The sequence below is a fragment of the Oncorhynchus keta genome, chromosome 24, assembly GCF_023373465.1.
Source record: "Oncorhynchus keta strain PuntledgeMale-10-30-2019 chromosome 24, Oket_V2, whole genome shotgun sequence".
NCBI classification, from domain to species: domain Eukaryota; kingdom Metazoa; phylum Chordata; class Actinopteri; order Salmoniformes; family Salmonidae; genus Oncorhynchus; species Oncorhynchus keta.
The window spans coordinates 14744331-14758416 of record NC_068444.1 but is presented as its reverse complement, the minus strand read 5'-3'; the positions used below and the strand labels follow the sequence as shown (position 1 = coordinate 14758416).

Sequence of the window (14086 nt, the reverse complement as noted above, 5' to 3'; positions counted from 1 at the left end):
ACTGCGGCAGTTTTCCAATCCTTGGGGATCTCAGACAATATGAAAGAGAGGTTGAACAGGCTGGTAATAGGGGTTGCGACAATGGCGGCGGATAGTTTCAGAAATAGAGGGTCCAGATTGTCAAGCCCAGCTGATTTGTACGGGTCCAGGTTTTGCAGCTCTTTCAGAACATCTGCTATCTGGATTTGGGTAAAGGAGAACCTGGAGAGGCTTGGGCGAGGAGCTGCGGGGGGGGAGCTGTTGGCCGAGGTTGGAGTAGCCAGGCGGAAGGCATGGCCAGCCGTTGAGAAATGCTTATTGAAGTTTTCGATAATCATGGATTTATCGGTGGTGACAGTGTTACCTAGCCTCAGTGCAGTGGGCAGCTGGGAGGAGGTGCTCTTGTTCTCCATGGACTTCACAGTGTGCCAGAACGTTTTGGAGTTGGAGCTGCAGGATGCAAACTTCTGCCTGAAGAAGCTGGCCTTAGCTTTCCTGACTGACTGCGTGTATTGGTTCCTGACTTCCCTGAACAGTTGCATATCACGGGGACTATTCTATGCTATTGCAGTCCGCCACAGGATGTTTTTGTGCTGGTCGAGGGCAGTCAGGTCTGGAGTGAACCAAGGGCTGTATCTGTTCTTAGTTCTGCATTTTTTGAACGGAGCATGCTTATCTAAAATGGTGAGGAAGTTACTTTTAAAGAATGACCAGGCATCCTCAACTGACGGGATGAGGTCAATGTCCTTCCAGGATACCCGGGCCAGGTCGATTAGAAAGGCCTGCTCACAGAAGTGTTTTAGGGAGCGTTTGACAGTGATGAGGGGTGGTCGTTTCACTGCGGCTCCGTGGCGGATACAGGCAATGAGGCAGTGATCGCTGAGATCCTGGTTGAAGACAGCGGAGGTGTATTTGGAGGGCCAGTTGATCAGGATGACGTCTATGAGGGTGCCCTTGTTTACAGAGTTAGGGTTGTACCTGGTGGGTTCCTTGATGATTTGTGTGAGCTTAGATTGTAGGACTGCCGAGGTGTTAAGCACTGCTTTGCTTTATCTTGGCCAGGTCGCAGTTGTAAATGAAAACGTGTTCTCAACTGGCCTACCTGGTTAAATAAAGGTGAAATTTATAAAAATGTAAAAGAGGAGGAAAAATTTAATTATAATTATGCAGTTCTGAGGACAGCAGAGTTGCTCTGCAGCCCATGATGATGGGCTCTTTGACTGTGTCTATCACGACACAAGGCGAGACCCAGATGCAGACACAGGAGGCAGATGGTTGGAGTCTTACAATGTTTATTAATCCAAAAGGAGTAGGCAAGAGAATGGTCGTGGACAGGCAAAAGGTCAAAACCAGATCAGAGTCTAGGAGGTACAGAGTGGCAGACAGACTTGTGGTCAAGGCAGGCAGAATGGTCAGGCAGGAGGGTACACAGTCTAGTAGGTACAGAGTAGCAGACAGGCTCGTGGTCAAGGCAGGCAGAATGGTCAGGCAGGAGGGTACAGAGTCTAGGAGGTACAGAGTGGCAGACAGGCTTGTGGTCAAGGCAGGCAGAATGGTCAGGCAGGAGGGTACAGAGTCTAGGAGGTACAGAGTGGCAGACAGGCTCGTGTTCAAGGTAGGCAGAATGGTCAGGCAGGCGGATACAGAGTCCAGAAACAGGCAAGTGTCAAAACCGGGAGGACTAGAAAAAGGAGAATAGCAAAAACCAGGAGAACGGGAAAACTGCTGGTTGACTTGGAAAAACATACAAGACGAACTGGCACAGAGAGACAGGAAACACAGGGATAAATACACGGGGGAAAATCAGCAACACCTGGAGGGGGTGGAGACAATCACAAGGACAGGTGAAACAGATCAGGGCGTGACAGTGTCACTTTTTCCATAGGCTAAATTATTTAAGTTTCCTCCTATGTACTTCATTCATTTTCAGTCATGCTTTTGGATGATGGTGTTAGACTTTTTTGGGGGGGGGGGCCCCAAGTGACTTCAGTAAAAAATCTGTCATACTTGTCCGAATGACAAGTGGCTAAAAAAGTTAATGTCAAGCCCTGAGTAGAGTGCAGTACTGTACCATACAGTACAGTACAGTACAGTACATACGGTTTCCATCCAATTTGCGACAGATTTTCATGAGAATATTCTAAAATCCACATAAAAACAATACGCACATTTTCCCACCAGAGATGTGTTTCCATCAAATTGACTTGTTGCAGATGAAAGGCTATGCGTGATGACGTCGTGCACATAAAAATACCTTTACATTTTCTTGTAACGAAAAACAAAATACAAGTTAAATGGGTTTCCATCACATTTTCAACTCTACTGATGGTTTTCTCACAATAAATGTTACATAGTGAATGTGCCCACTCTGGTATTGGCACGTGCAGATACAGTCTGCTCGCTGTTGGCTAGAGCGCACGTATAGCCTACATGACAAGATTATTATGGACAAAAGAGAGAGATTATTTGTATTTGTCAAACGGCAGCCAAGCATCGATAATCATGCACTTTCACCACCCTGTGAAGTTCATCTAGTTTGGGGTTTGTCCCAATTACATTTGGCTTCCGCCACGCTAGCTGGGAGTAATCGAACATTGCTTGCGAGTGTTCGAGACCCAGGCAGACAAAATCCAAGGTGTGCGTGTCTTTGCCTGATATGGTTGACCCTGCTCAGGCAGGGGCCTTGCTCGGTACTCCTTGGGTCGAGTTAGCAGGCTCCATGGCTCCAGAAAACACCTAATCCGAGAACAAAGTGAAACATAGCTAGCGTTCACCTCGTGGGTAAGTAGCCTAGCTAGTTAGCACAATGTTAGCCAAAGGAAGCTAACGCTTTGTTGGTCTTGCGACGAACAAAAGCATGGCTCTCTACCAATAAGCAGTGAAGCTAGGACGTCGATCTAGTCACTGCGGCACGGTAGTGGGTTGAGCTTAGTGAGAGAAAGCTATTAATTTTACCCTTCCAGGTAGAAAACTAGTCGGTAGCATAGCAAGCCTTGTGGCGAGCTAGCCAGGTTAGCTAAGCCTTGCAGCTAAGCTAGCCAAGCAATGTGACGCTAGCTACCAAAGGAGACAATGGTAAGAAAAAGCATAAAAGCAAATTCTTGCCTGAAGTGAAAACGTTCCTTTCGGCAAAGTCAGACAACACAGAAGACGAAAGCTGAAAACATGTGCTCGGCATTGTAACCTCATGTCACATCTGTGAACAGTTTAACATGAAAATAGATCAAGTCGTGCTAAGGAGCACTTAGAGTAGTACTCTTCGTGAGGAAGAGAGGTGAGAAGACCAGAGGGCGGGCGAGTGACTCCTTACGATGAGGGGAGGGGCTCACCTTGTTCGCTACTTGACCTGTCTGTCTCTGACATACGTGTGTGATTGGTTCTTCGAGCTTCTGAGATTCTGGAGAATCCCACATTTGAGATATCGAAATGAATCATTTAAAAAATAACTCTAACCCTAGACCAGTTTTGTTTTGCTTGTTAGTTCAGTGGTTCCCGACAGAGAGAGGGTTAGGCTTACCTTGGTGCTGATGAGTTTGGAGACTACGTCTCGAGCGTGGACGTCGATAGTACAGATGGTCATGATCTTCTGACGGTCTCCTCTGGACAGCTCTCCTATCAGCAGCGTGATCAGAGTGTTCAGCTGGGTCACCTGTTTCTTGAAGTAGTCCTTGAGGGCGTTCTCATAGCCCTCCTCCAGCCTGGCGAATGCTATGCCCACCTCCGTGGTCCACCAGATTTGAGTGGTGGCCAGGGCAATCTGGAACACAACACAACACATGTTGACATACGTACTCGCAACAAAAAAAATTGTGATGATTTGAGTTATCTGCACACAAATCAAGATGGTGCTGCAGTGGATAGCAGCCATTTCATGGGCTCCTAATTTGTGTGTTTTTTTACACAGATCTTAAATGTTGTTGTACATGTCTTCTCCATCATTTCCTATGACCGAAAACAGCTTCTGGACATCAGAACAGCGATCACAAAACTTGATTTGGATGACAAATTCTACTTCAACGTGTCGGCAGCTCTGGACGTTCTGCTTACTCTGGACCAGGCCCTAATCCCCGGGACTCGAAAGAGGAAGCAACGCCGCAAGAGAGGCCACTCTCCATATTTTCAAGCATAGTGGTGGCTTCTTAATGTTATGGGTATGCTTCTACTCATTAAGGACTGGGTCGTTTTTCAGGATAAAAAAATACATGTAAAGGAGGTAAGCACAGGCAAAATCCTAGAGGAAAACCTGGTTCAGTCTGCTTTCAACTGGACACTGGGAGATGAATTCACCTTTCAGCGGGACAATAACATAAATCACAAGGGCAAATCTACACTGGAGTTGCTATACTGGAGTTGCTATACTGGAGTTGCAAGAAGACAGTGAATGTTCCTGAGTGGCGGAGTTACAGTTTTGACTTAAATCTACTTGAAAATCTATGGCAAGACTTGAAAATGGTTGTCTAGCAATGATCAACAACCAATTTGACAGACCTTGAAGAATTTAGAAAAGATTAATGGACAAATATTGCACAATCCAGGTGTGGAAAGCTCTTAGAGACTTACCCAGAAAAACTCACAGCTGTAATCACTGCCAAAGGTATTTCTACAAAGTATTGACTCAGGGGCATGAATAATTATGTACATGAGATATTTCTGTATTTTCAATACATTTGCGAACATTTCTAAAATGATGTTTAACCAAGAGATAGGTGAGAGTACATACCTGGGCTGGGTAGTCAAACAGCCACTGTTCTCTGGGTTTCTCCTCGTAGGCCTGGACCGCCTCTCCAAACTCCACTCTCAGAGTGGCACACATCCTCTCCAGCACACGGTTCAGCCACATCTCAACCTGCACACAAACACAGAAGGAACATCTAAAAATACTGCATAGCATTGACTGTAGTATACAGAGCCGTAATGTAAGATTTACACACATAGTTATACAGTAGTATATGACTGTTTCCACACCTGTCCTGAACAGTCACAGTCCTTGTCAAAGGTGACATACTCAATCTCTTCACTCCACATTCCCAGGGCCACCTTGATGGGCTTGCCACTCTCGTCCAGCTGGAACTTGAGGTTGGACAGGCTGTCAAACAGCTTGGACAAATGCTTGCTGACCTGCAGATGGGAATACAGGCAGTCACACACTGGAGATATAGGATAATATGTGGTCTGTTGCTGTGTTCTGTAGATGTACTGGCTGCCTGGAAGCATACCTCCACAGGGTCATTTCCATTGGACAGGATGTCCAGCAGGTCAGCAGAGGAGACGAAGTAGAACCTGGGGAAGGCCAGACGCTTGGTCTCCAGGTACTCAGCCAGAGCCTTCTCACACATAGCCAGTCTGAGGGGCAACACACATGGAGATAACCATTATACTCATTGATTGGCATGGTCAAACCAGGGCAACATTGAAATCTTATATAATAATATTTGTTCTAAGCCATTGTTTTACCCTGTCTCCAAACCCTCCAGTTTCTCCAGAAGCCCTTTCTTATTGGTGGACTCCACCACGTTGGTAACCTTCGTTGCCTCAGCCATGATTTCCTTGAAGTCCATGTCGATGCCATCAAATCGTTTGGAGTCTTCGGGCAGTTGGCAGCGGATGTCCTCAGAGCCAATGAAGATGCTCTCCAGATGGGTCCAGGTGCGCTGCACAGTGAACCAGATGGAGATGACGGAGTCTGCAGTGGACAGCCTATGCTGCCAGCCAGACACCTCCTCCAGGAAGTGAGCGATGTACTTGGAGGTCATCAGAGTCTGCAGCTGTACCTGAGGTCACCAAAGAAGAAGAACAGGGGTTAGTCACTGATGTCATACATCTCCATAGTCATCAGGAAGTACATCTGCACAGGGAGCCAAATGATGGAGGTTCCAGTGAATGGAACTCAATGGACAGATCGCAAATGACACTCTATAGTGCACTACTGGCACTGCATGAAATGGGTGTGATGACGGCCTATCTAATCCTGTTTGATGTGGTTGTGTGTTGTGTGTCGTGTACCTGGTTGTCCTCCAGAGTCTCCACCAGCTCCTCGTTGGGTTTGAGCAGCATGGTGCCTGTCCGGCCATGAGGCTCGTGTTCAAACACCATGGAGCTCCACGTGCTGTCCAGCTCGGCCAGAGTCTGAGAGGAAGGAAGGAGACCACATGGCAGGGGTTAGTAGGTTGAGAGAGACTAAAAGGCCTGTTCACTATAATCACTAACCTATAATCACTAGCCTAACTACTATAGTTTCTATATGTGTCCTCACCTTCTCCATGCCAGACTCCTTGACGGCCTTGTCCACGATGCTGCGCACCTCGTCCTCAAACTGGTGCAGGTTGAGCTTCAGCAGGTCCTCAAAGGTGGTCTTCTCAGACATATCAAACTTCACCTGGGGGTGGACATGGATTACAGGTTCAGTAAAAGCTTTATAACCTAGCTCTTAGCTATATGATAGCTATATCAGCTCTTTATGACACATCATCAGTCCTGAATGTAATAAGGAAATGGAGAGAAGCATTTTCCAATGTCATTGGATGCATCCCTAATGGCATCCTACTTCCTATATAGTCCTATAAAGGGGAAAGGGTGCCATTTGGGACACGGCCATTGGTGCCTTTGACTGAAGCTGACTTGTACCTTGGTGGCCATCATGAGCTGCAGCCAGTGGCGGTCCCTGATGGCCGGGTTCTGCAGTTCTCCCACGGCGCGCAGTGACGTCATCATGTTCTTCACCATGCTGTCCAATCCGGTAAAGGCATCCCAGGCTCTCATCTCCTTGTCCAGCCCCTTGATGTCCTTGGCGTACTTCTTGGTGTCCATATCCATCTCATCCACGTTGATGTCCTTCCACAGGGTGGTCTTCCAGTCATCCATGTTCCCGCTCACCTGCAGTCACAACAAGCACACAGTCACTCACTGTCCGTCAATCTATTGAATCAGTCAGTGATTATCTAACCATTGACTCGGGTCAGCATAAGATCAGAGTAGAGAATACAAACAAGATTAATAAAAAAACATCTGTTAACCAGTGACACTATTGCATGCATCCAGATTTTTTCCCCCATTAGGTTGATGCCTTTTTTTTAAACACCAGTATGTATGCCTGTGAGCTGTGGTCTTACCAGCAGGATCATGTCCCAGAGTTCTTTGAGCAGGACGATCTCCTTGCGGCAGGTTTTGAGCTGTTTGTAATCGGGAACATTCACCTCAAACAGACCGGCCGAGTCTGACAGGCCCTCCATCTCTTCCTCCAAGCCCATGATATCCATCTGAATCTGTGGTTACACACCGGATTGGAAGGTTTAGGGTTTATACTCAAAACAGATCTTAAATTAGATCCACAAAACATTTTGAACTACTCACATCATCGAGAGCCCCGTGTGGGTTTTCAAAAGAGAATTGGAAGAAGGGCTGCTGTCTGAACTTCTCTCTAAACTCATACTGTTTGATCTGTGGACACACAGGACACACAGCTTCACACCATGCCGATACAGTAACTCTCTCTTCGTCCGTCGTCTCTATGTGATTTATATAGATGTAGCTACATATGGATAGATGTGTTAAAAATTACCTCAAATTGCTGGCATTTCCTTCGGACGATGTTGACTTCATGTGCTTGCAATGGAGCCAAGTTCTGTTTGACTTGGAGGGACGTCTTTTTCACATTATTCCAGTGCTCTGGAAGATCCTAAACAAAGACACATCGTTTCATGTTTAAAGGCTAAATAAAGCTCAGCTTCTTGTTCTGTTATTGAGCAAGGGAAACCCATGCAGTAAAGAGGTTCTGCCCTTGCTTAAAGAGCTGATATAAAACAATATCTCTAGTGATCCTAGATCTGTAGTAAGGTGCCACTTTTACCTGGAGTCAGATCTGTGTGTCGCCTACCTGTAGCTGAGCATGGACCTCGTCAGGCAGCTCCTCTCCAAAGTCTTTGAGGAACTGGATGGTTTCCTTGAGAGGGGAGAACATGGTGTCTGTGGCTGCCTGTCTGTCTTTCATCCTCATCAGGTGACCCATGACCCCCACCAGGCCCTGGTAATCCCCTTCCTCCACGGTCTTGGTCAGCCCATCCTTCACCTCCTTGATGAAGCCGTCCAGGTCCCTCAGGCTAGGAGAACACACACACACAAACACACGCAGACAAAGATGCGCTCACACACACACACCCACACAGCAGCAGCAGACAATTAACAGTTGAAGAAAGTCTTCATCCTACCAATGAATCCCATTCTGAAGGTCTTTAACGCAACACCCAGCAGTACTATTGTCCTGTCACTGTTGGTCTGTACCTGTTGGTGACTCGGTCTATGAGGAACTGTTTGAACATGAGGCTCCAACGTTTGATGGTGTTGAGCAGGGCATGTTTGAAGGGACGGATGTCAATCTGGAGCCAGTGCTGCAGCACCTGGGAGTTCTCCAAGTTGCTCACCTCCTTGTACAGTTTCTCATACGTATCGATCTGTAGGGGAACACACACAGCACTCATTGGGACCAACCCTGGAGAACCTAACACTCCTACATCAGTGGAGGCTGCTGAGGGGAGGACGGCTCATAATAATGTCCAGAACAGAGTAAATAGAATGGCATCATACACATGAAAACCATGTGTTTGATGTATTGATATCATTCCAATCATTCCACTCCAGCCATTACTACAAGCCCGTTCTCCCCAATTAAGGTGCCACCAACCTCCTATGTCCTACATAAATTGCTAAGAGTCCCTACTGTGTTTTAGGGGGTGCATCCTAAACGGCACACTATTCCCTAAAGAGTGCATTACTTTTGACCGGAGTCCTACGGGAATAGGGTGTCATTTGGAATGCAGCCAGGGACTTCTTTCTGTACCTCTTCCTTGAAATCTTTCAGTGTGGGGGGGTTTTTGGGCACGCTGTCCTCTCCGTGCGCCTCAATCTCCTCGGGGGAAAGAACTTTGCCGTAGAGGAGGAACTGCTCCATGAAGTCATCCCTGTCATCCTGCCACAGGTAGGCGTATTTATAGAGCACGTCCCGATACTCCTGGGCCTCTTTCATGGCCCCAACCACCTGGTTCAACACATTCTCACGCATGTCTGACAGCTCTGACATCTCATCCAACTCCACCTTGAGGGACACATGGGAGAAACATACAAAGACACACACCATAGTTTACACAGGGTATGATGGTTCAAAATGGGACACACACATAGGTAACATTCAATCTCACACACACACACAGGGTTGTACTCACATCGTAGCATGTTTTGTTGGTCATTGATATCCGAGGAACTAGTTCAGCAACTTGGTACACATCATGGATGAGACTCTCGACCAGGTCGTAAAAGCCATCAGATATGCCATAGACCAAAGACGGGTGGAACGATGTGTCTCCATCCTCCAATTCAAAACGCACCTCAAACAGTGGGTTTATACTCGACTGCAAGTCAACACAACACGCCAGTTAGTAGCACATAAAGGGATTTAACACGACTGATACCTGTGAGGGTTTGTCTCCAAGATGAATTATACCTTGGCGAGCATGTTACTAGCAAGGAACTTGAGAGACACATTGACGACTTTGTAGAACCCATCCAGGACTTTGTCATCAATGTAGTCGACGTAGGCCATCCACGAGTAAGTGCTCTCATCTGCTCCAAACAGCTTCTTATTCTCCTACAGACACCAGATACACAGACTCTTCAGCATGGCACACTTATCAAACATTGACTTTACAAAACATTAAGAACACCTGCTCTTTCCATGACATAGACTGACCAGGTGAAAACTATGATTCCTTTTTGATGTCACCTGTTAAATCCACTTCAATCAGTGTAGATGAAGGGAAGGAAACAATTTAAAGAACATTTTTAAGCCTTGAGAAACTTGAGACATGGATTGTGCATATGTGCCATTCAGAGGGTGAATGTGCAAGACAAAATATTTAAGTGCCTTTGAACGAGATGTGGTAGTAGGTGCCAGGCACACCGGTTTGTGTCAAGAACTGCAACTCTGCTGATACACTCTCTTGTGTGTATCAAGAATGGTCCACCACCCAAAGGACATCCAGTCAACTTGACACAACTGTGGGAAGCATTGGAGTCAACATGGGTCAGCATCCCTGTGGAACACTTTCGACACCTTGTAGAGCCCATGCCCTGATGAACTGAGGCTGTTCTGAGGACAAAAGGGCTGGTGCAACTCAATAGAAGGTGTTCTTAATGTTTTGTACACTAAGTGTACTGAACTCTCCCATAGTGTACTTATTCACTGTTTGTTACATACTGTATGTAGTAGTTGTTTCTTTACCTGTGTCAGTTGGTGGAGTTTCTCGCCAGACTCTTTGATGGCAGCGTACTTCTTGTTAAGGGCTGCTTGTCTTCCATCCAGGTCCAGCAGAGAGTCCTTATTGTCCTTCCTCTCAAACATGGGGCTCACAGACCACTCCTGTCATTCACATCACAATACAACCATCACATCTTCCCTCCAGTGGTACAGTACAGAGGGGAAAGCAGGGGTGTATCAGATAGACGGTCCTAACCTCCATAATTATGTGCATGGCCTCCACGTTGGTCTTAGCCTGGTTGATTCTGCTCTCAAAGTCATGCAAGTTGTCTCTCATCTGCTGGATGTACTCCCACACACCTGGCACACACATAAGTGACCATTATGACCATATGTTGTGAATATGACTAGTAATGTAGTGTTATCAGCCTTCAGTCCAGTACCTTCCCCATGCCAGCTCAGAGTGCTCTCAGCCAGGGCCAGTTTCTCATCGATGCCCTTCAGCTCCTCCTCAAGCAGTGGAAACTCCACTGGCAGGACGGTGGCTAGGATCTGTGGATGACAGATACCACCTCAGAAGGTTTTTACATTGAGTTTGTGTCTTTCAGTTGCAGTTTTAGAATTAAAACTCCACTCCTTGTATGTTAACCAAACATACATATATTCATCCATCTGTCTATGCCCTCCCTTCCAGTGTCCTGTCCTGTACCTGGTTGTACCAGGAGACGATGAGGTCCAGGTTGCCCACGTATTTCCTGAAGGTCTCACTCTGGGAAAAGACTTCAGCAGCGCTGGGAGGCACATCCTGCTGGCCCTGGATGGTCAGATACTTCACCTCCCTCAGAACGGCCACCAGCTGCAGCGAGATAAACATGTTACTCCTTTCACACCTCACAGAGATATGGCTAACTCTAGCATAGTCTGTTTAGTCTACAGAAAGTGTCAAGACAGAGTGTGTGTTTGGAGAGAGAGAGTGTGTGTGTGTGTGTGTGTGTGTGTGTGTGTGTGTGTGTGTGTGTGTGTGTGTGTGTGTGTGTGTGTGTGTGTGTGTGTGTGTGTGTGTGTGTGTGTGTGTGTGTGTGTGTGTGTGTGTGTGTGTGTGTGTTTAGAGGGCGTTTTCCAGCCAGACCTGCTTGTTGAAGTTGACACTGAGGACGTTGTTCTTGGTGTTGCGTAGAAGCAGAGGCTGCTCCAGGTTGAACTGGCAGTCAGTGCCGACCCGGGATGTCCACTCTGTGTACACGCTCACACAGTACTGGTGCAGCAGCCCCATCATCTCTTCATACTTCTGGAACACCAGCCTGGCCTCATCCGTGTCCATACACCTGGATACAACACAACACACAGGACTGTTAGCCTCCAATTCACACTGACAGCAACTGTCTGCAAGGCCATTTTAATGCATTTCATTTCAACATGCATATTCATAGAAAAAAAGTTAAAAGGTGAGGAGTCTCAGATGCTTTGTACATAGTTAACCAGGACACTGACAGTAGTGTATACTAGAGTATGAGTGGCGGACCATACTACAGCACGTACGGGTGGTGGATAGCCTTGAAGTTCTTCATGGGGATCTGGATGCGGTCTTGTACCTCCCTGGCCCAATTGAGTTGCCCGGCAACGTGGGGCATGTTTTTGGCAATGGGCGGGACACCTTTACATGTCTCCACGGCTGCCATCTGGGCGTCGTACACCAGCTTGGTGTGGTCCAGCTCTGAGCTGAACATTTCCACCAGCTCCTTGTACTTAGAACAGATCTGGTTCTGGATGTGAGGGCGCTCCAGGATGAAGCCAAACATGTCCAACATCTACATGCAGGAGGAAATGGAAGGGGGTTTAGAAGAGTGACTTTCACTACTGTACATACTTTAGGTTTCAGAACACCTTACATTAGACTGACCTTGACAGCAGACTCTGTGGAGGCACAGTCATCGAAAGCCTGGCACAGGATGGTGCCTAACCGTCTCTCAAAGTCCAAGATCTGGTCCTGGAACTTCCTGAAGTTCTCATCAAAGCTCTGAGGGAGAGGGAAAGAGGAGCAACTCTTATTCCCTAGCAGTGCACTACTCTGAACATCACAGCTGGCTCTGCATCTGACATTACACCTTACTCCCTAGTAGTGCACTACTCAGAACAACACAGCTGGCTCTGCGTCTGACATTACACCTTACTCCCTAGTAGTGCACTTCTCTGAACAACACAGCTGGCTCTGCGTCTGACATTACACCTTACTCCCTAGTAGTGCACTACTCAGAACAACACAGCTGGCTCTGCGTCTGACATTACACCTCATTCCCTAGTAGCGCACTAGTTGTCCAGAGCCAAGGTTGGTTACCTTGTTGCCTGTGTCGATGGCGTCGTATTTGCACTCTGCAAATATTTTGATGAGATCAAGGAACTCCTCGTAGATGCTGAAGACCATGTTTCCCAGGGCGCTGCCTCGGACCCCCTGGATGTCCACCTTCTCCAGCTTTAGCAGCTCCACTGACACCGCATACACCTCCTACCAGACGCAGGTTAGCCCAGTGTGTGTGTGTGTGTGTGTGTGTGTGTGTGTGTGTGTGTGTGTGTGTACCTCTATGGTCTGTAGACGCTGCAGGAAGGCATCCAGCCTGGTAAACACCAGGTGTGAAGGGAAATCCCAGTTCTTTGAGTTTCCATTCTAGACATAAATGTACAGAGATAATTGACTTTAGTCATAGAGTTGAAGGTAACACTTGAAGGTTTGATGAAATGTTGCCTTGAGTGTTGTAAAGTAAGTGAGAGTGTAAAAATGTATACTGACTTTGAAGTATTTGTCCATGTCGACTTTGCACTGATTGTAAGTCTCTCTGAGGGTCACCAAGGTGACAATGCTCATCCTGATGTTTCCCAGAATCTCGTCGATCTCCCCCATAAGGCCCTTCATCACCTCCTCTGGACCCAGGAAGTTCCTTGTCTGCAGCATGTATGTAGCAGTTTCTTTACTAGGTGAAATGTGTTTTCGTAGTAGGGGCTAGGTCTGAGAAGTGTCTAGGGAAGGGGGCTAGGGGGTAAGTATATTCTGATTGGAGTTATTAAAAAGACATTGAAAAGACATGCACTTTGAAAAATCATCACTGACAATTACCATATCAATGAAGAGGTTGCAGATTTCTTGGAGGATGACAATGATCCTAGCAGGGTGGCTGTAGTGCTCAGAGTTAGCCCAGGTTAGACACACTGTGTGCATCACAGCTCCCACGTAGGTTGGCAGCTGCAAATAGGACAGAGGGAAAAGGTGTAAAGTGAAGGTTTAAAGATAATTATCTGAATTAATAGGATGGACACATGAAGCTGTTTTCACCTGTGAGTACTCCAACTGTTCAATCTCATCAAGTATCTTCTGCAGTGGCTTCAGATAAAGAACAATATCCCGTGCTTCCGTCCGACCTACAATGGAGGAGGGTGGCAGAACATAAAATGCATGCAGGTCCACAACCATTTGTGTTCAAACAGGGAAATCTGAGTTGTTTAACCTTCATTGACATCCCTGTAGATACTCTTCAGTGCTGGCCAGTAGGTACTTGATGCTTTTTCAACAATTTCGGCCATCTTGCGCACTTTTGGCTCCATCAACTTCAGAAAAAAGAAAGGACCATGACCAATTGACCTATCAGTATGCATACTCCTGATACCTGCAGCGCAGATCGAGTTAGGGCTAGATTCAATCAGATTGACATCCACATAGTGTTGTTTTGGCAGTGTCGGAACTGCATTATAGCTGTCAAATCCACAAGCGACCTGTTGCGTTACTTTATCACGGACACTGCCATTGGATGCAACTAAACCACACAGACTATAATCCGATAAAGCCCACGCAGCCGCATTAGAAGTTCATGC

General features: G+C 46.9%; 2 protein-coding genes across 2 annotated transcripts in view; both read right to left on the bottom strand.

Annotated features, from left to right (window-relative positions):
• LOC118402731 (dynein axonemal heavy chain 17-like) overlaps positions 1-10763 on the bottom strand; it is a 76482-nt gene extending 65719 nt beyond the window's left edge. Inside the window, 19 exon segments of the mRNA XM_052477853.1 lie at positions 3497-3736; positions 4700-4825; positions 4945-5097; positions 5196-5322; positions 5434-5750; positions 5983-6105; positions 6233-6355; positions 6604-6852; positions 7089-7241; positions 7330-7416; positions 7538-7654; positions 7853-8075; positions 8257-8426; positions 8813-9067; positions 9195-9380; positions 9473-9616; positions 10250-10387; positions 10482-10585; positions 10669-10763. Of these exon segments, the coding sequence (XP_052333813.1) occupies positions 3497-3736; positions 4700-4825; positions 4945-5097; positions 5196-5322; positions 5434-5750; positions 5983-6105; positions 6233-6355; positions 6604-6852; positions 7089-7241; positions 7330-7416; positions 7538-7654; positions 7853-8075; positions 8257-8426; positions 8813-9067; positions 9195-9380; positions 9473-9616; positions 10250-10387; positions 10482-10562 (3012 nt within the window). The 5' untranslated portion in view covers positions 10563-10585; positions 10669-10763.
• Positions 10764-10901: 138 nt separating this feature from the next.
• dnah9 (dynein, axonemal, heavy chain 9) lies at positions 10902-13688 on the bottom strand. The gene is made up of 9 exons (XM_035735048.1): positions 13551-13688; positions 13335-13460; positions 13011-13163; positions 12801-12887; positions 12561-12728; positions 12126-12242; positions 11765-12033; positions 11355-11550; positions 10902-11081 (listed from the first exon to the last, which is right to left on the bottom strand). Exons 1-9 carry the CDS (start codon positions 13686-13688, stop codon positions 10902-10904), a joined length of 1434 nt encoding a protein of 477 aa, XP_035590941.1.
• Positions 13689-14086: the final 398 nt, after the last annotated feature.

Excerpts from the sequence above, each read along its gene's own strand:
- dnah9 (XM_035735048.1), bottom strand. The coding sequence starts at position 13,688 with ATGGTTGTGGACCTGCATGCATTTTATGTTCTGCCACCCTCCTCCATT. Across the intron at positions 13,461-13,550 it reads AACAGTTGGAGTACTCACAG|CTGCCAACCTACGTGGGAGC; the intron begins GTGAAAACAGCT and ends TCCTATTTGCAG. Across the intron at positions 13,164-13,334 it reads GCAACCTCTTCATTGATATG|ACAAGGAACTTCCTGGGTCC; the intron begins GTAATTGTCAGT and ends TACATGCTGCAG.